The 27,670-nt window shown below is 35.3% G+C and overlaps 1 protein-coding gene across 3 annotated transcripts in view; it reads left to right on the top strand.

Annotated features, from left to right (window-relative positions):
* The window catches only part of CSMD3 (CUB and Sushi multiple domains 3), a 1,194,711-nt gene that overhangs the window by 1,011,938 nt on the left and 155,103 nt on the right, over positions 1–27,670 (top strand). For 2 of the 3 annotated variants that reach the window (XM_077772929.1, XM_077772928.1), the window contains 5 exons: positions 7,820–7,933; positions 8,428–8,523; positions 10,091–10,294; positions 18,656–18,780; positions 26,579–26,675. In XM_077772929.1, coding sequence (XP_077629055.1) covers positions 7,820–7,933; positions 8,428–8,523; positions 10,091–10,294; positions 18,656–18,780; positions 26,579–26,675 — 636 coding nt within the window. The remainder of the gene's footprint in view (positions 1–7,819; positions 7,934–8,427; positions 8,524–10,090; positions 10,295–18,655; positions 18,781–26,578; positions 26,676–27,670) is intronic. The other variant, XM_077772930.1, reaches the window with a different exon arrangement.

Here is a 27,670-nt window from a genome sequence, read left to right as displayed (position 1 = left end):
GTTCTACTAAAAGAATAATTATAAGACTTTGGAATCTAACTGATACGGAGAAAATATAAAAGTTTCCAAAATACTAATGAAATTGTCAATTGTTATTTTATCAATTAATACAACTTCTACTCAAACTTTTCCAGTCCAAGATGACACTTGGAAAATAAGTAGCACACTAATTTGATCTGGGGCTGGTTTTCATTTGTTTGTTTGTTTGTTTATTCTGAGAGAGAGAGAATGCGAACAGGGGAGGAACAAAGACACACACACAGAATCCAAGGAAGCCTCCAGGTTCTGAGCTGTCAGCATAGAGCGCAATGCAGGGCTCAAACTCACAAACTGCAAGTTCATGACCTGAGCTGAAGTCTGATGGTTAACTGACTAAGCTGCCCAGGCACCCCTTGGAGCTGGTTTTTAAAGTCCTGCTTTTTGGTGCTTTTGAATAAATTGTTATAATATTTAATTTTATACACACACACGTATATTTCATAAAACTGAAGTTTAAATTGGCTACTTGTAATCATATTTAAATGAGAATGCTTTTAAAATCATGAGGTATCCAAGTGGAATAATATCCCCAAAAGCAACCTTGGTGTTTTTGTAAGTACTTTCACAGTCAGAACATATAGAGAACAACGAGTTCTGTATATGTTACTAATTTAAAAAGGAAGCATTTGGCATACATGGATATTTCTACAATATTGTCTTGAAATATTCATACTGAGATGAAAGTACGAGGATAAAGCTAGCCAAACTTTTTGATATCTTATGTCACCAACAATAGTTTTTTATGCTTTCACATAATCAACTACAGTTCTAAACACATCTTTGATTTGAATCTTATTCTGTTCTGTTGGTAGAGTGAGTGCACATGTGTGTTTTCTTTGCCATGTTCATGAATAAAATGCAAGCTGAAGAAAATGGGGGTGATTTCTTTACAATTTTTAACAGCAATAACTAGCTGAGTGCCTAATACAATCAAAATGAACCCTAGAATACAAAAGAATGTGTGGATTTTGAAAAAGGGTAATAGGCATGTTGAGAATCATGCTGACATTGAATAGGAATTTACAGTATTATTTTTTCCTTTTTCTGCCCAGACTCCCCTGTGCGGAACTACTTTTGTGATAGTGTTTTAATGTCTTTGCAACAGAGGGACATAAGATAAAGGGAGCAAAGTAAAAAAAAAGTAGAGTGCTCTATCACCTTGTTCCTCTTCTTAGTCCATGTAGAATGCTGCTAATTACACTTTCATATTCCATCCAAGAGGAGAGAATGTAAAATCAAGTACATAGAGAAGTACCTAGCCATTTTGGAATCATAAGACAAATGAACCTTGATTAAAATGCATGGAATGTTTCTCTAACCCAACCAGCTCTAGCATTTATTTTAAATACTCATGTACGGAAAGCAAAGTATGAGAAAAAAATATGCTATCTAACCTGAAAGGTCAATTAAATTTTTCCTATCATGAATTTTCAGATTGAATTAGTAGCAATTAAATTTACAAAGCTGAGATACTTATAGTAGTAATGAATACTTACTATTGTGTTTGAAGTACTTCTTCAAAGTGTTTTACCAGTATCAATTTATGCCATAATTCACATCAATCATATGAGGTTAGGTTACTTTATTATATCCTTTTACAGATGAGGAAATTGAGGCATGGAAGAACGAAGTAACTTCTCTATGAGGCTCATACTAATTCGATCCTAAAGTCTGATTCCAGAATGTGATCTTAATTTCATTTGATAGTTTTTTTAATGTTTTTTTTTTTAATTTATTTCTGAGAGAGAGAGACAGTGTGAACAGGGGAGAGTCAGAGAGAGAGGGAGACACGGAATCCAAAACAGGCTCCAGGCTCTGAACTAGCCGGCAGCACAAGAGGCCGACGCGGGGCTTGAACCCATGAACCGCGAAATCATGACCTGAGCCACCCAGGCGCCCCCATTTGATAGGTGTAATTTACCCTTTATTAGGGCATTCCGGAATTGTAGATTTGTAATTTTATTTTTTTTTCTTCCTTCTTTTTTTTTTTAATAGTTTATTGTCAAATTAGTTTCCACATAACACTCAGTGCTCATCCCCACAAGTGTCCTCCTCCATGCCCATCCCCCCCTCCCCCCACATCCATCAGTCCTCAGTTTTTGTCAGCATTCAAGAGTCTCTCATGGTTTGCTTCTCTCCCTTTCCCCCACCATTTCTGCCCTTCTTCTCCCCCTTGTGTAATTTTAAAACCTTAGTCCTTCTAAATCTGCTCAGTTGCAGAAACTGACAGTCTTTAAACTGCTTTATCCATTCTGTCATAGAGCAAAGGAATCTTGTTGTCTTAGTACGTTGGCACATAATGAATAAGGTACCATCCATCTGAACTACTGATGCCCAAGAAGAAACCACTTCCCTGTCTTCCTCCCTTCCTCCACCAAATTCGATCCCTTTTACCTCAAAACAAGTTTGAATAAGACCTGAATTTACCACAGACTCTTAGACATTTTAATTTTCCTGTTTACCACCTTCCACAGTAATGGTTAGATCATTTCCTTTAGCCATGGCCCATCTGCGTCTGAGGGTAGTTTTTTTTTTTCCTTTTAAAACTACTATGACATTGGAAAACTCTGTGAATTATTTCTTCCTGACAGAAAAACAAAATTGACAAACGGAAAATTAAAACCCTTCTGTATTTGCATACATTCAATATTTATTTTTAATTCAATAACTCCAATCCTAGTCACTGAATAACATCAATCTTGTCTATGTTTGTTTTATTATCCTCATTTAAAGTTAATTGCTAAATCAGTGAGCCTCTGTCCAATGCACTAGCCGGTTATTTTGATGGCACAAGAACTAAGTGTAACTTTAAAAAATTCTGACTAGCTTAGTTAGCTGTGGAACATCAGCAACAGTTGAAAACAGAGAACTATTTATTTATATCCTAAACAAATGCTCACCCCTCTGGGCACTAAACCACATAGTGTGTGATGTCCCACCTCAGGTGTCCACTGTACTTTCCTCCACAAAGATACTTTCCAAGAGACTGGTGGTTTACAATGTGCATTCTAACAATTTAGCCGTATTAATGCTTGGGAGGTTTTTTTCAGTTTTGGCTTTGGTTTGGTGTTGGTTTGTTTCTGTTTTTGTTTTGTTTTGTCATGTTTTTCCTCAGCAGTTTCTTTATGCCGTGCCAGATACCCTCTCATCATTTATTGACTTACATTTGGAATAGCTAAATTAAGCAGAATTGGTAAAGTCTCATGAGTTAAACGAATGTGACTAAAGGAGAAATGATAGAAAAGAGGTGGGACAGAATAGAAAACAAATGTGCTCTGAAACTTTGTTAAATGAACAAACTTTTTCAGTAAATAGAACCTTGCCTCTCTGTCTTGGTTGGATTAATAACCCTGTAAAAATTAGATGTCTAACAAACCTTGCTTTACCTACAAAAAACATAGATAAACACAATGTCATGCCTTATTTTGAGTTTATTTGATCATGTGGAAGCAAAGGAACTAACAAAATTTTAAAGTTTGGGTAAATATCCTACCTTTCTGATCTAAATTAGAGGTTTTCTCTATCTAAGTGATTTAAGCAGACCATTTAAGTGGCTTTTAAAGAATCTAAATTATAGATTTTAAAAAATGCAGCCTAGGATACCTTCTAAATATTGCCCATTAGAAGTTGGTAGAGGAGTTGCCTTTAAAAGTGGATTAAATGATTAGCATGGCAATGATCTGTATTGAAAGATGTGTCCAACATGTCCTGTTGTCGGGTTACAATTGATTTAATTGGCTAACTTAACATCTTTCTACAGGTGGGTAGAGGTCAGCTGCAACCTGAATGACTTCAGATATAGTTAATGGGGTCTAAGAGGACTCTCTCTGGACTGCTCAGCTTTCTGATTCTAGCTCAGTTTTGATACATCATAGAACAGAATCTACATACTAGTTAGATTAATAAACTGTATTCTAGAATAAAATACATGGAAAATAAGAGGCTCAGAAGTAGTTTCGGACATAATAGATTATTTGCATAGGCTGATTTGAAGGGTTATTTTAGGTGGTATTTTCTACCATATTAGGCTTCCCTTTTCTTCCTTTTCCTAGCTTGCAATAATATATGTGTAACATTAGAAAATAGATTTTAATAAATAAAATACTATTTTCAAGATCTATTATGCTTAAGAAAGAAAGAAAAATTCCCTGGAAGTAGTGTTTCTCTTAAGAAACAACTTAGTGTTTATAGTCTACTTTAATAGCCTAAGAGCAAAGTGCTTTTGATTGTCCACATGCAGATCTCCCGAGTAAAGGAAAGAAGCATGGAGCTGAGATGCAGAGAATTCTGTATCTCTGTTGGAAATTGAGAAAAGAGAAGATAGAGGGCTCGCTAATCATTCCAGAGGCATAATCAGTGCAAACTTTGGGAGTTAACTGTAGTCCTAGAAATCAAAAGATGGTCCAGTCATTAAGTTGAGGTGTCTAGGTCAGTGTTAAAGGGTTTTTTGCTTTGTTTTTGAGGAGAACATAACTGTGACTCCCATGCAAATACAAAATAAACATGTATCAATTTTTTTCTTGTACCAAAAATTTTATTTAACTCAAGAATTAATGAATATTTTGTTAAAATACTACAGTGGTTCAACAGAGAATTCAATAACCAAATATAGATCGGTGGATAGATGGGTAGATATATATATGGAATGATGAAATGAATTTAAGGATAGATACAGAAGATGTGTGTCCACTGAACAATAATCCATCGTATATACCACAGCCCCCAAACCACAAGTGCCCAGAAGATATGCTAAAAAACATCTTACCTACCTAAAACCAACATCCAGTTATCTTTGGATCCATCTTAAAGTCTTTCACAATTTTTTCCTACAACAGTCTCCACCATGCCAAAGGTGCAGTTGGCCATTCAGAACATTTTAGAAGCAGAAGACCTGCTGTCTTGAATGTAAGAATATTAAATAAAGGCATTTGTGGACAGAATGGGAAAGCAAACAATAGGTTTACCATTTAACTCTTAAAATTTCTGGCTAAGATTTGGTTCAGGCTTGGAGTATAATTTAGTGAGACAATACTCAACCTGGTAATGTGTAGGAAATCAAATCACTATGCAAATGTTCTTGATATTTCATACTACAAAAAACTTATTCAAAATGTACTTTATTATTTTTCATGTAGTAGTTTAGTATGCTCTCAGGGTAACTTTTTCCCTAATAAAAGCTATTTTACTTTAAGATTTCCATTCACTATGTTAATACAGAGTTAAATAGCAAATAAAGAGTAGCAGCTGGGCGCCTGGGTGGCTCAGTCAGTTAAGCATATGACTCTTGATTTCGGCTCAGGTTATGATCTTACCATGACAGGGAAGAGCCTGCTTGGAATTCTCTCTGTCCCTCTCTCTCCCTCTCCCTTGCTTGTGTGTGCTCTTTCTCTCTCTCTCTCTCAAAATAAATAAACTTTAAAAAATGAGTAGTAGCTTATTACTATATAGTGCTTCATAAAGCAAGACTCAACACTCACTCCTTCATCCTATATACGCCTCGATTCTCCCCACTGGTACCTCAGAGTTAGCACAACAAATTATAGTCACGAGTTACTAAGAACACTCCAAGGGCATACCATACAAGTTTCATTACTTAAAATGATGTAAATATACCATGTTAATGCCTATATTGTTAAAAGTTACATTTTTCACTCTCTCACCCTCTCTCTCTGCCCGTCCCCTGCTCATGCTCTCTTTCTAACTCAAAATAAATTAAAAAAAAATTTTTTAAGTTACACTTTTCAACATTCCTGTTCATAAGTGACACAAAAGTCTGCTCAAGGTGTAGAGAAATAACAATTGTGAACAAGAGGAAAACATGATTCCCCACCCCCACCTTCCTCCTTAGAAAAAGCTCTTGGATGACTCTGGTTTTTTGTTTTGTTTGTTTGGTTTGGTTTTTATTTTTGAGCGGGAGGTCTGTTATTTTGTTTGTTTTTTGTTTTGTTTCGTTTTGGTTTTTTTTTAGATATTGTTTGTAATGTGCTTGGGAACTGGGCATGTTTTCTGAAGAAATATTTGAAATATTCAAGCAGAAGGATTTAGGGGATGTTGAGTTTTAAAGTGTTTTTCTGATGTCTTTCCAACAAGATATAAAGAAAGAATAGTTTGTGTACCAAGAGCCGTGTTGCACAGTGTTCTTAACAAAGCTCCGATAATTAGGCTAATGTGATTTGGGGGAGAAAGGGGTCACTTGGATAAGCAATGGCAACATCTGCATTGTAATAGAAGCTTTCAAAGACACATCTGAAAACAGATCAAGCACCAATCTAAACAAATACAAAAACAGAAAACAAACTTTCTTTATATTTTTTGGAATGTTTTTGAAATAGTTTGGGATTTGGTAGACCAATATATGGATCTTTTAAAAAGGTCTGGACTGAAATTTCATATGACTTGTAAACTCTTAAATCACTTGACTACATGTATCTGATATGATAGAAATATAAATTTGTTTTCAAGACTTTGAAGCAATGTTTTCAGGAGGATTATTTATGAAATGCAGCACATCAATATTCGGGAGTTGTTCAGAGCAAAAACTCTATATCTGTATTCATTTTCCTTTAACCCACAAAGAACTGGACTGAGATCACCAGCTTATTTCAGCAGGCCAAAAAAAAAGAAAAAAAAAAAGTATAGCTTTGTTTACAGTATTATGTGTATGTGTTCATAGGCAAAACTCAGCATGTTTCAGATGAACTAGCCTGTCTTCATAAGACCACAAAAGGATGACCGTAATCTTGATTTAACATGTAAATGATAATGAACCTTTAAAATATGTTATTCATGCAATATAGTTTAATTACACTAATGTGATTTTGAGTTTATAAAAATTATCTTGCTTTAACATTATTAAACTTTGAAGAAGTCACTCTTTTAAACCCATAGTTTTTCTACTCAATAACATGTTTTGAGGATAACTTTTATTATCTATTTCATTTTTTAAAAAACATAAAACATAAGCTTATTTCTGCTCTGAAACAAGTTCTTTCTATTTTTTAAAGTTATAGTTTGGCTCATTTCTTTAATTAAAGTTAGGGTATAATGAAAGGAAAAGTACAAAATGAGACATTTGTAAATATTTATTAACAAATACTTCAGATCTGTACTTACCATGAAAAAGCAATCATTTTGTAAAATTTTATATCTCAATTGTTGAGAAATTATAAATAATACTTATTTATTTTGGCAGAATTTTACCAATAATGTGCTTAGGAATCATTTTTAAGTTAGAATGTGAACTAAACACTGTACCTGAAAAGAATCTTGCTGATATTTTTCCAGTGAAACTATTACTCGGAATGGAACAGCATTTTCAAAGCAATCTAAAAAAAAAAATTCCCCTAAATTAAAACATTATCTTATATAAAAGAGGAGAAAAAAATTAGAAAAAGGGAAGAGAGTCACAAAGTGAAAGAACCAAACTACCAATGGGAAATTTTAAAAAAAAAAAGAGTTATTATAAAGTATTTATCACCAACCTTATGATTTCTGATCTCAAAATAAACCTATACCCATTTAATTTATTTTAAACATAGTATCTTAAAAATTTTATTGCTTTTAGGTCACGGTCATTACCTTTATGACCGGAAATACATGTGTCAGGCATATCAACCAATTGGCATCTACCCTCTTTTAAAGGTAGAAAAAAAGATGAGTATTATATTGTAATACTTTGTTCTCTCTCTCCTCCTCTTTCTATTTTTTTTGTTTTTTGTTTTTTGTTTTCGTTTATGGATGGTTGGTGATTTGTTTGCTTCTCCTGGTTCCTGTTGATCAGTGGTGTTTGGCCAGTTTGTATTTTTCCAGACATCACTCCACGATGTTGTTGAGGTGTATGATGGGCCAACTCAGCAATCTTCTCTGTTATCTTCCCTCTCAGGATCCCATTCAGGTATCCTTTAATAGAACTGCCATGCATCAGTTATTGATTAAAGACTGACTTTGATTGGTTTTGTAGTGAAAGTTGAGATTTATGTCATCCACATTAGAAATAAACTAAAAATAGAATCACTTTTTATTGAAAAAAAAGTAGAAACACAGTAGTAACTCAAACGCTTGAGAAAAATATAACCAACTATTTTGGGGCATTGTAATCAAGTAAATATAATATTTAGTTACTTAGTATGTGGTGTTAAATGTAATATAAAATATTAAAGGATTATTTTTTAAATGCGACAATATGTATCAAAATGTAATTAAAGCCTCTGTAAAAAGGTTGTGATTGAAGCTGAACCCAAAGAGAATATATTGTCAGAGATAGGATAATATTGAAGTAATTTGATAGAACATAGATTGACTTTCAAAAGACAGTGTAAATTAATATAATATGTTAGGTTTACTGAATGAAATTATTTATGATATCTTAGTGTTTGTTTTGTTGAGTAGGAGAATCACTTCCACTGAGTTCAGGTAATCAGATCACAATTCGATTTACTTCAGTTGGACCAATAACAGCTAAGGGATTTCACTTTGTTTATCAAGGTAAGTGACCCTGTAGCCTAGAAACACACTAAGGAATGATATCAGTTTCCTCATTTTATGTTCAGAGTTTATTGAATGATGAGCTCCTCATACCATATAGGAGAGATCAAAGCTGTGTTTTGTTTTGTTCTGTTTTGTTCTGTTCTAAGTTTGGCCCTGTTCCTTCCCTTCTCACTAGAGCATTGTTACTTTGACTAAGGTCAAATGTGACCTATTGCTTACATCATCATTTTCAAGTATGATTTTCCTTCCTTCCAACATATTGTTTTGAAACATCTATTTTGTTTTCCTGACAACTCTTCACGCTCTACATATTCTATTTTCCCCATAGTCTAGCATTCTAAATTAAAAATGTGCAAAATTTTGTGCTGAATGTACTTAGACATGCAGGGAAATCATTATTTCATTCTAAAATTTTAATTTCTCATTCTCTCAGGAGATTTCAAACTTTCTTCATGGCTATTAAATATTTTTGTACAATTGTAAGTTTATTTACACAGTTTTTTTTCTTGCCTTGTGTAGACAAGGCTTTATAGTACCATTAAAATAAATGAAGACCTATAATTTCAAATATTTTAATTATTTATGATCATGTAGTAGTTTGAACTTTATTCCTAAAACATTTATAAACATTTGTTATTTGATATTTTTATTAACTCCTTTGTCCCATTTATAATGTTAGCTATAATATTATACTGTTTCATTTTTCATAGTATTCCTTCATTAAACACTATGTGATATTATGAATTTTAAAAGGCACTATTACAAGTCACATAAGAGGAATCAATCTATTTGGAATGCATCATATCATTTTTGGGGCAGTTGTCAAACTCCTTAATCCCATCTGTATGTGTTTTAAAAAGAAAAAACATCCTGTTATCATTCTATTTTACTAAAACAAAAAAAAAGTCACAATCGAGGACACATCTATAAAGTCTAAAAACAATTTCAAATTTGATATCGTATGATTATTAAAATTAAAACTTCTATTGTTGTTAATCTGTCTGACTTCTACTCTACTTAGCCTTGAACATAGTTACTGTCTTCATCAATAACAAACATATTTTGAACAACTAAGTTTGTGAACATGCTGTGAAATAAGTTAAATGTTGTATTTTCTTTTTTAAATCAATGAAACTACTGAAAAGTAAATTGTGATGTTACCTCATGTGACCTGCCACATATTGTTTGAACTTGGTATCCCAGGTTAAAAAGCAAAAAATATTATCTTTAAATTATCATCCAATAAATTGAAATATCTTACTCAAATTACTTTGTTATATTAATAAGAGTTGGTAAAACAAAAAAAAAATTTTAAACCTTACTTGATGTTCAAAGAATCAAAAGTAAAATGGTTTTTAAATTAAAAATCTTGATGACAATAGCAGTATTCATTTTAACTTGTATTTTATTCTGTATGACTATCAAAACTTTAGAAATGTATTCAAGTTGTTAATTTGAGTGCTGGTAAAAAGTGAAGATTTTTTTTGAGATTTGTTTTGTTACATTTTGAAATCTGTACTTCTCTACTGAATATGAAATTACAATAAAAATTATTTGTACACAGCTGTTCCTAGAACAAGTTCCACACAATGCAGTTCTGTGCCTGAACCAAGATTTGGAAGAAGGATTGGCAATGAATTTGCAGTTGGTTCATTGGTTCTATTTGAATGTAATCCAGGATATATCCTCCATGGATCCATCGCAATTAGGTGTGATACAGTTCCCAATTCTTTGGCCCAGTGGAATGATTCCTTACCTACCTGTATTGGTAAGTGTATAAATTTGAATGCTCTGTGATTGTACATATTTTATTTAAAACTTTTTTAATGTTTATTTATTTTTGAGAGAGAGAGCATGAGCAGGGGAAGGGCAGAGAGAGAAGGAGACACAGAATCTGAAGCAGGCAGGCTCTGCTGAATAGTGTCCTCATTTATTGATTTAGATGGATGAAGACATATGTGCATATTGCCAATAACACAAAATTTAATGCTAGTGATATGGGCTGTTTAAATAAATATCTCTAAAATATTATACAGAGTTTCCTGTGTCAATATGTAAAGAATTTACGTATCACTTAAAGATCTCAGAAGCTGATTTTTTGGCCATATTCTACTTTGGCATCAAAAGAATTACAAAATATGCATTAGAACACAGATCTATTTTTTCTTTTATCTGTTAGTTATATATATGTATAAAAAATAAAATAAGCTTTTTTTTATTTATTTTTTTTTCAGTCTCTCACAAGTCTAAGTGGTAATACTTTGAATGAGTAGGATACATAGGGCTAGCCAGGTCTTAATGTTTCAAACTTTATTTTTGCAATACACTATCTAATTTAAATTGGTAAACAGAATATATAATTTCTACCTTGATGGGCTCTTAACCCTGTTATATGAAACATATTAAAATATTCTCTAAGCCATAATACATTTAGAATTTTATATTATTTTAGGATCATTACAATGACTTTTGGTCCTTGTAGAGTTCCATAGATATGAAAAAGTAGGTTAGGAAGTTTATTTGTTTTCTGTCCCAAAAGCTTATCTGGAAATTATTTTCTTTGGCTACATAGTATTACATTAAAAGAAGAATGGTAATGCTTAATCACGGGTTAAGAAATAGTTCTCATGAGTTGAATTCTTTCTTATTAATATTGATATGTGATCTAGAAAATAAGAGGAAAATTTTTTATTAGATAAGCACAATTTTGTTTTTATTTTAGTAATCTCAGTTCCAATTGTTCACAGAAGGTGACATGGTGTATATATGCACACATATAACATATACACTTATAAACATGTAAAATATATTTTGGTAACACACCTTGTGATACCTGAAAATGAAACTACATGTATCTAGTTTTATTTATTTTTATTTTATTTTTTTTTAACTCAGGTTGGTCAACCCAGTGATTCATCTCATACATATGCCACCCAGTGCTCATCCCAAAAAGTGCCCTCCTTAATGCCCATCACCCAATTAACCCATACCCCTACCCACTTTCCCTCCAGTACCCTTCAGTCTGTTCTCTATATTTAAGAGTCTCTTATGGTTTTCCTCCATGTTTGTTTTATCTTATTTTTCCTTTCCGTTCCCTATGTTCCTCTGTTGTGTTTCTCAAATTTCACATATGAGTGAAATCATATGATATTTGTCTTTCTCTGCCTTACTTATTTAGCTTGACATAATACCCTCTAGTTCTATCCATATTGTTGCAAGTGGCAACATGTCATTCTTTTTCATTGCCAAATAGTATTCCATTGCATATATATACCACTTCTTCTTTATCCATTCATCAGTCGATGAATTAGGGCTCCTTCCATAACTGGGCTATTGTTGACAGCACTGCCATAAATCTGGGAGTACTTGTGCCCTCTTCAAATCATTATTTTTGTATCCTTTGGTTGAGCACCTCATAGTGCAATTGCTGGGTCATAGGGTAGTTCTGTCTCTAATTTTTTTTAAATTTATTTTTGAGATAGAGATAGAGACAGCATGAGCAGGGGAGGGTCAGAGAGAGAGGGAGACACAGAATCTGAAACAGGCCCCAGGCTCTTAACTATTCCTCAGCACAGAGCCCAACGCGGCACTTGAACCCACGAACTGTGAGTTCATGACCTGAGCCAAAGTTGGACGCTTAACCGACTGAGCCACCCAGGCGCCCCTGTTTTGTTTTGTTTTTCGTTCCTTAATCTTTTTTGCCTTTCTCTCCCTTGACAATATATTATTTTTATGTTCCATCAAAAGAGGACCTAATAGGTGTTCAGTAAACATTTGCTCAATTAACGGATTTTAACAATTAACTGTGATAATTTCCTGAATCCTTGCAGAGGTCAAACAACTCTCCAATTTCCCATGTCCAGGGCCCATGTATTTTTTATTTCAGATTTTTACCAGATGGTGATGCTCTTGCTCACTTTGCTTAGCTTAGACTTCAAAGGCCATGGGAAGTTTAACACTCTTCTGATTATCTTTCTGTAGGAAAGAGACATAGGTAAGCCACAAACAGTAGATTTATATATTATATGGGTAATTTTATTATGAGAGAAAACAAATTCTCTATTTATACTTTACAGTTTAAATATAGTCTTTAACGGTCTATTTACAGGATTTTATGATTATATTTTCTCTACTATTCAAGTGGATGCTCAGTTAACAGCTTAAGCCAAGTGAGCATCCTTCTACATTCCTAATGATTTTCATCTCAATTGTATTATTTCAGTGTCACGGTTCTTACTACTGTTATCACCACTTCCATTTCTTTCTATTATAGTAAAACACAGTAAAATGTTCAGTAATTTTGCAAAAACCGACATAACTGAAATTAAACTGTTGATTGGAAAGCAGCCCCATCAGTGAATTGTGCTTATAGTTAATGATCAAATACTAAGGTAGAGGATCCACAAATTTACATAACCACTATATAAAGGATATTTAGTAATCTCACACAAATTTGTCATATCAAGTCATTCTTGGGCAAATTATAATGAAGTACAATGATATTTTGATAAGTGCCTGGGACTTGGAATAAATGTAAAACTGAAAGTTATGCTGAAGACTGAGTTTTTATCTTCCAAATATGACCTTGTTACACTTCAGATTTCTTAAAATCATCAGTCTCCTAAATATCCAAGTTCCCATTCCTCTGAGACTCTGTGATTCAAATAACCCCCTGCAGCCACTAATAGCTCTGAAAATATATGGCTTTAGGCATAAGTACTTTTGTTAGTGGGAGGTCTCTTTTGAAAAGCCCTGAACCTGCCTTGTACTGCCCTTAGGCACAAAGTCTTTAATTAGCTGCTTATCCCATCACCTTTTATCTGCTGTTGTATTTTTTCCCCCTGAAGACCTATAGAAATCTCGAAAAAAACTACTTTTACTTGTACTAGCTCGATGGCAACACCTGTTTATACTGTCTTTTCTTAGAGCAACAGAGAAATAGATGAAGAAATAAATACAGGGTCAGAACCCATATTCATTGATTCATGTATTCATCCATCCATTCATTCCTAAAACAGTAATTGAGAATAATAATAAATAACAATTAGCATTTGTAAGANGAAGCATTTTGAAGCATGTTTAAAATATTTATTTATTTATTTATTTATTTATTTATTTATTTATTTATTGAGAGTGTGTACAAGGAAGGCGCAGAAAGAATAAGGGAGAAAGAATCGCAAGCAGGCTCCACACTGTTAGCACAGAGCGCTGTGAGGGGCTCAAACTCACCAACCACGAGATTATGACCTGAGCCAAAATCAAGAGTTGTACGGACTACCTGACTGAGCCACCCAGGAGCCCCTAAGCATTTTCTTTTTTAGTAATGATAACAACACCAGGAGGTAGACAATATTATTATTTATCTTTTATAGAGAGTTAAACCTCTATGGTTTAGAGATAAAAGCAGAATTAGGATAAAAGGAGATCCCAGGATGCTGTCTAAAGCCTGTTCTTTTAATCCATATGTCATATTGTGTAATATTAATCAGTAGGGAAATTTATAGTATATCTTTTTAAAGTAGAAAACAAGGGGCGCCTGGGTGGCTTAGTCGGTTAAGCGGTTAAGCGCCCGACTTTCGCTTAGGTCATGATCTTGTGGTTCGTGGGTTCGAGCCCCGCGTCGGGCTCTGTGCTGACAGCCAGCTCAGAGCCTGGAGCCTATTTCAGAGTCTGTGTCTCCCTCTCTCTCTGACCCTCTCCTGCTCACGCTGTCTCTCTCTCTCTCTCTCTCCTAGAAATAAATTTAAAAAAATTAAAAAAAAAATAAAGTAGAAAACAAATGTTGGGGTATGTAACATACATGGGAATTGAAGCTTTATAAAATATTATGTATGTAGTAATGCATTTGGGGGGAAACTTCTGTAGTATTTCTTTGTATTGTTATGTGAAAATTCATACTGTTATATGTGGCTTATTTAGGAAAATACTGGGAGAAATGAATAATGCAAAAATGGTAAAGAGAAACCTGTAACCACAATATATACACAGATATACAACCAGTCAATCAATGATTTATTCAACAAGCATTTAGTGAGTGCTTACTAAGTATCAGTCTCTATTTCTACTTGGAATAAGAAGTTGTGCCTGGAGTTTACATTTTAGTAGAAGGTGACAGAGCAACACATCAGTAAATGTGTACTCTTCTTTCAGACTGTGCTAAGTACTGTGGGGAAAAGTAAAGAAGGGGCTAGAGGTCAGAAGAAAACAGCCAGGGCATGCTGCTGTCTTATATCCAAATGAGATGAATGGAGGGGGTTTATAAAAGTCTGGGAGGTAAACGAGTGTATAGACCATGAGGGAGAAACAGATCTTGACATGTTCAAACCACAGTGAAAATCTGAGGTGTCTGGACCAGAGTGAATGATGGCAAGCATGATAGAAGAAGAGTTTTGTGGAGACAACGCAGAGGCCAAATCATATAGAGCCTTAAAGGCTGTGGGGAGTTTGACATTTCTGAATGCAGTGAGGGAATTCATTGAGCTAGGGAATGATGTGGTCTTAGACATGGCTACGTAAAGAGGGGTGGGGTAGAAGAAAAAAAGACTGAATAGAAGGCTATTGTAATAGTGGAAAGGAAAAGTAATGCTAATTTCAATAGGAAGGTCATGGTCAGTGATGAAAATGGGTAAGCTTCATATATGTTATATATATATATATTTTTAAGTAGAGATGGGAAAGTTTACTGACAGATTGAATGTAGGCGTAAATGTGAACTGGAATATATGAAAGAGAAATTAAAATGAATGAGTCCTAGAATTTTGGCCCAGAACAAGGTAAATGGTAGTGACATTTACTGAGGTGGATAATGGTATAGATGGAGGAAAATTTCAAAAGTGTTGTTTTAGACATATTAGTTTTGAGATGATTATTAGGCATATTATTTCAGGATTCTGAGCAAAAGTCAGAATTAGAGGTAAACATTCTGTGGCCATACTGTATAGATGCATGGAAATAGATGTCCTTATTGGGAGGTGATGGTTAGAAAGAAAAGAGAAGATGGCATAGGTCACAGAGTGTTTTAGCATTTAAAGGATCAGAGAAAGAGGGTGAGCTACTCAGACAGAAAGAGAGAGAGAAAGAAAAAGAAGGAAGGAAGGAAGGAAGGAAGGAAGGAAGGAAGGAAGGAAGGAAGATTATGAGTGTAACCAGTGGTATAGACAAAAGCAGGACAATGCAGTGTCCCAATGGTCAAGCAAAGAAAGGCTCAAGGTAGATGAAGTGATTAACAGGAAGAGATAATTATTCATAGATTTAGTAAAACATAAATTAAGAATTGAATATTGGGGTGCCTGGGTGGCTTAGTCAGTTAAGTGTCCGACTTTCACTTAGGTCATGATCTCGCAGTTCGTGGGTTCGAGCCCCACGTCGGGCTCTGTGCTGACTGTCAGCTCAGAGCCTGAAGCCTGTTTCAGTCTGTGACTCCCTCTCTCTCTGACCCTCCCCTGCTCACGCTGTCTCTCTCTCTCCTAGAAATAAATTAAAAAAAAAAAAAACATTAAAAAAAAAAAGAATTGAATATCACATGGCAACAAGAATATTATGGTGACTTTGACATAGTCATTTCAATAGAGTAAAGACAAAAACCTGATGAAATGGATGGAGGACAGATGGGAAAGTGAGGAAGAGAGGCCTTATCACTGTAGCAACTGGGAAGGAAACCTCAGAATGAAAAGGATAGATGAGTTAGAATCTTGGCACCACAGTGAGCAGAGTGCCAGACAAAAAGTTGATATGAAAAGATTGTGAAAACATAATATGAGCTATCTATGATAGAACTGTATAGGAAAGAACTTGGTGCTATAGAAAACTGTGGGGCACCCAACAGAAAAGGGAGTCAGCCAAGAGGTAAAGAGGTACTGTCAGCATTGAATGACCATGGATGGTAGTGTTAGCTTTGGGGGAGAAAGACATAGCAACTCACAGCATTAAGAGGGCATATCAGTTTAGTACGCTAAACTAGAATGGGGATTTGGGATGCTGAAATACTGGGAAATCATGGGAACATATTAGCCTGGAGAGACTTTGATCAGTGAAATTACATGAGCTAGTTTTAGTCTTAAAAAAGATCATTTTAGGGGCACCTGGGTGACTCAGTCGATTAAGCATCCAGCTTCAGCTCAAGTCATGATGTCATACTCTGTGAGTTCAAGCTCCGTGTCAGGCTCTGTGCTGACAGCTCAGAGACTGAAACCTGCTTCAGATTCTGTGTCTCCCTCTCTCTCTCTGCCCCTCCCCCATTCACACTCTATCTCTATCAAAAATGAATATAGGTTAGAAAGCGTTTAAAAAGATCATTTTCACAATAACATGGAGAAATAGTACATGGAAAATATACCCACCATGAGTAATGTAGTAACCTAGAAAAACATGCAAGTGAAGTAGGACAGTGACAATGGAGAGGAAGAGCATCTGCATTTGCTTTCTTCTTCTTTTTTTTAAATTTAATATTTATTTTGGTGGGACAGAAAGAGTACAAGCAGGGGAGGGGCAGAGAGACAGAGAGATACAGAGACTAAGGCAGGCTCCAGGCTCTGAGCTATCAGCACAGAGCCCTACGCCCTACGTGGGACTCAAAACACATGAAGTACAGGATTATGACCTGGGCCAAAGTTGGACACTTAACTGGCTAAGCCACCCAGGTGCCCCTGTATCTGCTTTTAACTCAGAATCAGCACTTCATTGATCTGATTTTGGGATGGGATGAAGCTCTATTCTATAATTCTTCTACTCCTGGCACGTTAATTCTCAAGTCATCTAAGATTGTTGATTTTCTTTTTCAAGGAGCTAAATCTGTTCTGACCAACTCAACCTGAATTAATACATAACCCAGTAACACAAATTTATAGAGAAATACAACAAAATGACTTTTTTTAAAGATATATGCTTACACAATTAAAAACGTTTGTAGCTCTTTTGAACAATTGCCCTAGGTTTTTGCATTAGGCTTTGGAAGTGGCAGAAAACTTATTAACTTAAAAAAAAATTATGAAAGACATATCCTGATACCATACTGCTATAACCAGACTACAACAAATACCCAAAGATCATAGTGCCAGTGGCATCTAAAATAACAATAGTTGTGAAGGCAATAGTTAAATGAAATACAGTTTATTGACCTCTCACTATGTTCCAAGCAATGTGGTAGCTTCTCTGTATACATTATCCTATCTATATATTTTTCGTAAAAGCCCTTCTTAAACAATTGCATTATAATTTCACAGACAAGGTATCTGAGTTTCAGAGAGTTAAATATGTCCAGCATACACATATTTAAAATTGTAGGTTATGTCACGCCCAGAACCAAGCTGACGGTACTAGGGGTGTGAGAATTTTCCTTTAAGATGAATACTTTTAAAATGTGATAGAGGCCTTTATTGACCTCATAGCAGATCTACATACTTACTCTTTCTTGTAGTGCTGTACTCGCAATTACCAGACTGGTACCATATCAAGCTCTTTCTTCTACTCAAGAGTATGGACTCTGGAGCCAAATTATCAGTGTTCAAATCGCACCTTCACCTATTACTAACTCTGTAATCTTGGGCAAGTTATTTACTCACTAGTGACTCTATTTCCTGTAACATAAGAAGAATATTTATTTACATCTCAATGGATTGTTGAGAGGCTTTAATGAGTTAAAATCTGTAAATTGCTTAGAAGAGTCCCTGGCAAGCAATAGGCTCTATATATTATTATCATACTGCTGTTATCATTCGCATTTCTCCTGTAAAGGTGCTATTACTCCTCAAAGGATGCTTGATGAAAAAAGGTAACAAATATAAAATAATTCTTCAACAAATTCTGTATCTACATATGAGCCATTTTAATGCAAATGTGCCACTGCACTTTTTAGTAACATACTAAAGATGAGATGCTGTCATTGAGTTAATTGTAATACGATTTTAGATTAATGCCATTAAAAGGTTATCCATTCACGTTGTCTGACCATTTTTAAAACGTTTTAGGAAGGAAGACTTAATTTTCATTGTTCTTATGAGTTTTAAAAAATATAAGATTTGGCTGTGTTTGCAATTGTAGTATCTGTCTAAGATGTTATTTCTGACCTTTTCTCTTATTTTAATCCTCTGCATTAGAATTAACTCTCTCTCTTAAAATGTTTTACTTTTAGTGCCCTGTGGTGGAATTTTAACTAAGCGCAAAGGGACTATTTTGTCTCCTGGTTACCCTGAGCCTTATGACAACAATCTGAATTGTGTATGGAAGATCACGGTGCCAGAGGGAGCTGGCATTCAAGTAAGGAAATTTGAATTTTTCTCCTTTTCACCGTATGTTTGAAGTTAATCCTTTCAGAGATGACAGGATGAAGGTTACATCTAAAGGTTTAGCCAGTGCTTTTCAGTGGCAGGGTTGAAAGTAGTAGAAAGATAACTTATTAATTTTTTTCACCTGCAAATAACAGCAAATCAATTCAAGAAGGCATAAGCAATAAGAAAAATGTTTGTTCCGCATGACATGGAATCTTGGGGAAAAGGTTGTTTATTTCAGATGTTCAGCTGTGTCCTTCCTGACTTATGTTTTTCCCTCTCTCTGCTCTGCCATAATGGCCTGTTGGCTTAGTTCCTAGGGTTCTTTTCTCATGATCTTGAGATTGCTACAAAAGCTCTAACAGCAACGGCAATGGCCAAAATGCAATGTTTCTATCTACTTACCTTTACAATGGTTAAAAAAACTTTTTAGGGAGCTCCTGGGTGGCTCAGTCGGTTAAGCGTCCGACTCCGGCTCAGGTCATGATCTCACTGTTTGTGGGTTCGAGCCCCACGGTGGGCTCTGTGCTGACAGCTAGCTCAGAGCCTGGAGCCTACCTAGGATTCTGGGTCTTCCTCTCTCTCTGATCCTCCCTTGCTCATGCTGTCTCTATCTTTGTCTCAAAAAATAAATAAAACATTTAAAAAAAACTTTTCAGAAATCCTTCCAGTAGACTTTTTCTCCTGTACTATTGACCCAAACTGTAAGAATATCCATTCCTATGCTATACACTGACCAAAAGCAGAAGATATATTATGATTTGGCTCTAAAAAATCAACATTAGATTAAGCAAGGGGCTCAGTCCTTGCTTGTGCACAGTCCTCATTTAATTGAACAAAACCAGTTTTCTTGTTAGCAAGAAAAGAATTCTAGTCTATGGACAGTCTAACACAATCTACGATATTATTTCAAACATAACCACTTTGGGGGAGGAGAAATTAGACCAGTTACTCTGTATTATAAAGAGATTGTTTCTGCATAAATTGATGATACTTGGCTACTGAGTCAGTATATATTATTATTCTTCATAAAATATTATTCTTTGTAAAATATTATATAATCTATATTTCATAAAAATAATTTCATTACTTCTCTGACTCATAATGTTTTCCTTTGGAAACTTGAGATATATATCAGTTATGGGAAAAGTAGCCAAGACATCATCCATTAAAACTTAAAGTAGATACTAGTATAATTTTCAGTTTAAAAAAAATCAACTTTTCTAGTTTATAATTTTTCAGAAAATTACCTCCAGCCCCTCTTTAGGTCAGTTAGCTAATGAGAAAACATGAAATGTACATTTTCAGTGTCTTAAAGACATTCAAAATGAAAAGACTATAGATTTATGCTTATATTTTGGCTAACTGTATATTCATTTTATGGCCAACTTGAAAAATTCAGAGGAAACCAATCAGTCCTATATTGTCACTGGTAGAATAAACGAGGATTTTATTTTATTATTATTTTAAAATTTTTAATGTTTATTTTTGAGAGAGCTAGAGAAACAGAGTTCAAGCAGGGGGAGGGCAGAAAGTGAGGGAGACAGAATCCAAAGCAGGATCCAGGCTCTGAACTGTCAGCACAGAGCCCAACACAGGGCTCGAACCCACGAACCGTGAGATCATGACCTGAGTCAAAGTCAGCCACCCAGGCACGCTGAGTTATCAAGGATTTTAGAATTGCCCATGTTGCGAGTTGTATAGAAAATCTGCAAATAAGATGATACCTTTTAAACCTTCATGGAACATTTGTTATATAATTGTCCGTTTATCAAGGTTATCCTAGAGCATCTACACATTGATAGTAGCTTGTCCATTTCTATCTCATCTTACAATCATAAAAACCCTAGCATTTCCCTTCTAGTTCTCATCCTTTGTCTCTGAGGCCTGCAATAGGCTTCAGCATCCAGTGCTGTAACTGAGCCACTCTTAGCAATCATTGAGGACCTCTGTGTCATCAGATCCGTTGTGCTGCTCACCCTGCTTATTCTTACAGCAACATTCTCATCCTGCCCATTCCCCTCTCACTCTTAAAACATGTTTTTTTTCTCCTTTGTTTTCATGGCACCAATACTTTCTTAGACTTTGTTTTATTTTCTTTTTTGTATCCATGCTTCTCTTGCTTCTACATCTAGGAGCACAGTCTCCTCTTCCTACTCAACACATCAGATACAGTGTTTGAGAGATTCTGTGGTTTTGTTTATTTCATGTTACACCGTTCTCTCTGCCATCTTTTCTACTTCCATGTTTTTGGCTGCCATTTTGTGCCGATGATGCCCCTGGGCAAACATTTTTTAGAATGAAGAACCGAGGGGCACCTGGGTGACTCAGCTGGTTAAGTGTCTGACTATTGATTTTGGCTTAGGTCATGATCTCACAGTTTGTGAGACAGAGCCCCATGTTCGTTTCTGTGCTGACAGTACAGAGCCTGCTTAGAATTCTCTCTCTCCCTCTCTCTCTCTTGTTTGCGTTCTCTCTTTTCTCTCCTCTCTCTCTCAAAATAAATAAATAAACTTAAAGAAATAACCTAATAAATGATAGTTTTCAAATGTAAATATCTAACCCAGAGCTTTCACCTAAGCCACATGCCATTTATTCAACTGCCTGCTGGGCATTTCAGCTAAACTTCTTGATGGAATTTCAAATTCACCCTGTTCAAAACTGACTTCGTGATTTTTTTCTCATTATCCTTCAGTGTTCTCTGTCTCAGAATCAATGCCTCATCTATTCGGTTGCACAAGCTGAAAATCCTGATAATTTTTTTCCCTTTCCTACTCTACACCATGAAATCTGTAAGATTTGTCTTTCATAAATATTTCAAATAAGTCTATTTCTCTCCATCCATATTTTCACCACTTAAGTTTCGTTCATCATCCCATCCCAGGTTCTTATTCTCCTCTAGATCTATTCCTCAGAGGGCAAAGAGAGTAACCTAAAAATAAAAATGTGATACTATCACTTACCTGCTTCCACTGTATCCTTAACTCCTTGACACAGCTGATTATACCTTTGTGCTCTGTCCTCATTTCTCACCTCTTATATTCACAATTTTTTTGGTCCTTTACAAAGGCCTGGCTCTCTCTGCCTTTGGGCCTTTGTGCTTGATGCTCTCTTTGCAGGCAACACTCTCCTTGATCTCCCTTTATTTGGCTTCTTCTTAGTCATCATTTCTCTGTCAACTTAAAACCAGTTCCTGTGGAAGACTTTCTGTGAACTTGAGGAAAGGGTAAGTCCCATGGTACACATTCTCCTAGGTCTCTCTAATTTCCTTATTATAACATCCATCACATTTTACTGTTACTACTTACTTAATTATCCATAAGTTCTTGAGAGCACTAACTAAATCTGTTCTGGAAGCCAGCACAGTGTCTGCCAGTATATGGTTCATAAATATTTTTAGAATGAACCAATGCATACATCCACAAGCAGGATTTTGGGTATTTTAAGGAGTTAGGACAGCGTGATGAATTAATAGGACATCTGAAGAAAAAGTGCATTGTATATCACTTGTCCTGGCCAAACACTCTTCAAAACCGGACGGTTAATATCAATGACACTATAAACTCTTTCACTGAAGAAGTATTCTATATAATGGCTACAAAACAAATTTTGAATTTAACAGTGCATTTATCAAATTTATAGAGTGTGAAGTGGATTTTTAATCTTAAACACTCTAAAAGACAACCAAAACTTTTTTCTAATTGATCTCTTATATGTATGTTAATTTTAGACATACCACTAAATCATAAAACATTATATAACAGATGCACACACATATGTAATATGTGATTTATACTGGAAATTTCATTACCTTTACCTAAAAGGTACCTGGCTGGTGCACCAGGTTTAAAGTAATGCTTATTTTATTTTATTCAGCTAGGATAAATATGTGTATGAATAAAGAATTAGACGAATATTCAATAAGTCATTTATGAGATGAAATGTGATGACCAGGGATGGGAAGAAAAGAAGAAACATTTAGAATGATGAAAAAGTTACAAATAATCTAGAATGACTGAACAATCCTTAGAAAGAGCTTCAACAAATAGACTAATTTGTTATATTAATGTTACATGAGACGTTTGCAGGGAGTACTGTATTCATTTGTCTTTCTATTCTAGCAAAGTATATCAATGGAGCACTCTAAAGGGGCTATGGTAACAGAGTTTTCAAGCAAAAGAGCAATCTTTATGTGATAGATGTCGGGAAACCAATGTTTGCTCCTTAATTGTGTCAATTTGTATAATGATCCTCATGATTTAATATAATCTGACAAGCAAATTAAAATGAAATTTGAATGTCTATATGAGAAATATCTGGTTTTAGTGATAGGAAATTCATTACTTCATGAGGCTACCCTGTTGTCATGATGGACAGCTCCATTTAATGCAAAGTTCTTCAAAACAGGGAATCAGTAGCTGCCTCCTTTTAAATCTTTTACTTGACTCTCCTTGGGCCTTTTGTCATGGTGGGTCCTCAGTCATTCACCTGAGCCTCCTACACCCTCTGTGTTTCTCGTGCCAAATTACCTCCACAATTTGACCAGACTCCTAATGGCAAATTGTGTTAGTTTTCTGTGGCTGTTGCAGATTACCATGCACTTGAGAGCTTAAAATAGCAGAGGTTGATTCTCTCACAGTACTGGAGGCTGGAAGTCCAAAAGCAGTTTTTCTGAGCTGAAACTCAGGTGCTAACAGGGCAGTGCTTGGACCCTCCACTGCTGCCTCTGCGCAGGCTCTAGGGGAGAATCCTTTCCTTGCCTCTTCTAACTTCTGCTGGCTGCCAGGCATTCCTAAGTATCTGACTATATATCACTCTACTTTCTGCCCACATGGTCACATTGCCTTATTTTCTGTCTGTGTCAAATCTCCTTTGACATCTTTCTTGTAAGAACACTTAGAACTGTACTTAGGGCCCATCTGAATAATCCAGGATAATCTCTCTATCTCAAGATGCTTAGTTAAATGACATCTGAAAACACTTTTTTTCCCCATATAAGGTAATATTTATAGGCTCCAGGGATGAGGACCTGACTGATATCTTTGGAAGCCACTATATTCAGTCTGCTATATATATGTATCTAGAATTAAACAAATGTTCTTCTTTTTATTAAGGGAATAGGCTTTCCTAGAGATGTCTTCATTTTTATTTGTATCACCCCTTTGATCTCAGTAACTCAGGGAAAAAAGATAAATTGTTCTTAAGTCTCCCCCTCATTTCCTTTCCTTATTTAGATTACACCAAGTCAAGTAATTTTCCCAGTAACAACACGGGTAACATCTTTGTTCCCCTTTCTGCTATTCATTCCTGCCTCCCACCTACTTTAGTCTTTCACCGCTTCTCACACAGACTACTGCAGTAGACATTGAAATTGTCTTTTTACTTGTATTTTCTTCATCCAATGCAGTACTGTAGTTAAAGCAGTCCTGATTATTCTCCTTCTAAAACCTTCAGTGAACTATGCCTCAATTGCATAATTATTATGCTGGTCTTGGGTCTTTATGTCTCTTGGCAAATCTCTTAGCTAAGATAAGTTAAATCCTTTACTCATACTGGGCACTACTGTCAACTAAAATTAATTTAATTTTGGGGCACCTGGGTGGCTCAGTCAGTTAAGCATTGACCTCGGCTCAGGTCATGAACTCATGGTTGGAGGGTTCAAGCGCCGTGTCGGGCTCTGTGCTGACAGCTAGCTCAGAGCCTGGAGCCTGTTTCAGATTCTGTGTCTCCCTCCTCTGCTCATGCTGTATCTCTTTCCCTCTCTCTCAGAAATAAACATTAAAATCTTTTTAAATAAAATTAATGTAATTTTTACAACAATTATCTGAATTACATGCCTTTATTACAGTGATGTATATAAGAAATTGAAGGCACAGATTATCAGCTCCTCTAGAGTTACATGCCAGAGAATGGAGAGAGCCAGGAAGCTGCATGTCCAGGTGTCCTAACTCTGCTGTTTCTTATATTTATCCACTAACCTTACGTTTTCTAACTTTTCTCTGTTTTTCCTAACTTTACAAGCGTATTTCTTCTTATGTAAATACCTTCTACGGAGGCTAAATTAGATCACCTATGGGTCACTAAATCTACCTCCTGGCTTGCCTCCACTACATTTTTAAAAGGGAAAAGATTTATGTGATCTGAAGAGAAACCAGAGTATTCCTCCACAGTTTTATAACTCAATAGTATCTTTCCGTGGAAAACCTCTCAACACATTTAACTTACTTTAAATGTCAACTCCTGCCTAGATCCTTACTTTTTTTTTTTTTTTTGCAAGTCTGATCTTTTCTTCCCATGAACTTTAAGAAAGGAAAATTCAGATTTGAAGGGAGAATTGATCATTGTTTAAGGAAGTGGTGGTAATATACAATCATACAGTTTTCATTCCATTCTTCTTCCTGTCCTGGAACGTTGCCATCGGGCCCAATGCCTGTCACACAGGAAGGGTACCTGTTGCCACGTGGCACTCACGCCTGGAAAAGAGACACCAACATTCACTTGAATGGAAGAATGATGTTGGTCTATTTTGTGGATAAGGAAATTTTAAGGAATACAATTGTTTTACTTATTTAGTGAAAGAGTGCAGTGCTTATCATGCTATCAGACTTTAGCTAAATAAAATACATTTATTTTAATAAGTTTTGCCCTTCCCTTCCTCTACAACTATAACACATATACTGCACAGAGAGAAAAATGATAACCCCCACAGTTGGGGGGCTGGGGGTTCTTGCAAAAGCTCATACTGTGCCAGGTGAAGTGCAGCAAAGCAACACATGCCTCTTTCATTAAATAAAATGTAACGGATGTGAGAGAATTGTGCTCCAGCATTTCCCTTATCAACTTTAAGAACCTTCACAGTAATTTAGTTATTATGACTCCATTCATAAAATTATTCCTTAAGAGATATACACAAATCAGTTATAAAGTATAATTTTGGCCATCATATTGAGACTGATTAAAAATGTGCATAGGGCATAATAATGTCAATGATTTTTAAATAATAAAAGACAGGGAATTGAGCAAAGGTTAGGCAAATAAAGGAAAATAAAATATATTCAGCATAAACCTAGTTAAAAAAAATGTAAGATCCCTGTATGCTGGTGGACCACAAATCTGGTGATTTCCTAATAGCTACAGAAAATACGAAAACTCAATCACTGGCAAGAATCAAACACTCCATAGGTGCCTGGGTGGCTCAGTCAGTTGAGAGTCCGACTTCGGCTCAGGTCATGATCTGACAGTTCATGACCTCAACTGACTTGATCTCACAGTTTCAAGTCCCACGTCAGGCTTTGTGCTAACAGCTTGGAGCCTGGAGCTGGCTTTGGATTCTGTGTTTCCGTCTCTCTGCCCCTCCCCTACTCACTCTCTTTCTTTCTCTGTCTCCCAAAAATAAATAAACATTAAAAACAACTTTAAAAAATCTAACACTCCAAAATATACAAGATGACTAATTGTTTGGAACATACACTGGGATTCTTGACACTAAGATATAAATTAACCCAAAGACTTTAATGAAGAAAACGCTCTGAGATGGTGACAGACATTATCCATGGTCACCATATCCATCATGAACCCTGTGAGGTGCCACATGTTCTTCTTACCCAAGTCAGCTCATGTAGGCCAGTGCCACAGTAGCAAAGATCAGTTCTGATTAAGTCCTTCTTTGAAGGGTCATGATGATATGGTCCCGCCTTGGAGTTCTTTCTTCTAATGTGGAGTGGAGGACTATAGTATTTTTATCTTGTTAGAAATATGTGTTCTGATCAGTAATTATTATTTCACAGGTACAGGTTATCAGCTTTGCTACAGAACATAATTGGGACTCTCTGGACTTTTATGATGGCGGAGACAATAATGCTCCACGACTTGGAAGTTATTCAGGTAAATAAGAGAGCGGAGCTTCATTAAAATACAGATGTAATTAGGAATATAGAAATCTCTCTCTCTTTTTAAATGACTTTCCAGAACTCTGACTTGGCAGTTTTAATTTGCTTTTTTAAACTATACACAGTGAACTAAATTACGAGGTTAGATGTTTGAAAGGCATTAAAGTTAATGACATTCAAATTGCTGTTTAAAACCTTACTATATTCTAACCATATTTGTGTAATTATTTATTGATGCTTTTACAGTAATGATAATATTTTCAGCTGAGCTGTGGTTCAGGTATGTGTGTCCTTTTCCTTTAAATCGTTAAAATTAGTGCTTGGCAATTATGATATATCTACTCAATAGAGTGTTCCACCACCATTAAAATAATTCTAGAGATTGTGTAAAAACATGGTATGTTACAAGGTACAGTGGAGTGAGAATAAAGAGAATATAAAATTATTTCTATGGAATGAATAAAATTATATAACATTAATATATACCCAGGTACCAAGACCAGAAGGGTTTTAACTTTGTTAAGGTTTTTAAAGGTAATTTATGCAATAACCTAACAGCTTTTTCAGCATATGAAAAGTGAAATCAAGTTTTACTTTCATTTTAACTATACTTTTTACTTTAATTATACTTTTTAACTATAGAAATAGGAACATAGCTAAACTATCAACTTCTACATTTCAGATATAGTTAAATCGGTTTGAATGGTTTTAGGCTTTTAACAGATTTTTAAATAAGGCATAATAACCAGTTTTTCAGCATCACTATTGAGAAGGGGAAGAAGAAATATCAGGAATAAGAGTGACTTGGTTTAGTTATAACAAGTAGTTTAGGGACTCCTGGGGGGCTCAGTCAATCGACTGTCTGACTCAATTTTGTCTCAGGTCATGGTCCCAGACTCGTGGGTTCAAGCCCCTTTTTGAGCTCCATCCATGCTGAGTGTGGAGCCTGTTTAACATTCTCTTTCTCCCTCAGCCCTTCCTCTGGCCTCT

Source organism: Crocuta crocuta, unplaced genomic scaffold (genome assembly GCF_008692635.1).
Source record: "Crocuta crocuta isolate KB4526 unplaced genomic scaffold, BGI_CrCroc_1.0 scaffold479, whole genome shotgun sequence".
NCBI classification, from domain to species: domain Eukaryota; kingdom Metazoa; phylum Chordata; class Mammalia; order Carnivora; family Hyaenidae; genus Crocuta; species Crocuta crocuta.
Note: the sequence above shows the minus strand (reverse complement) of the source record. Positions and strands in the feature narration are given on the sequence as shown.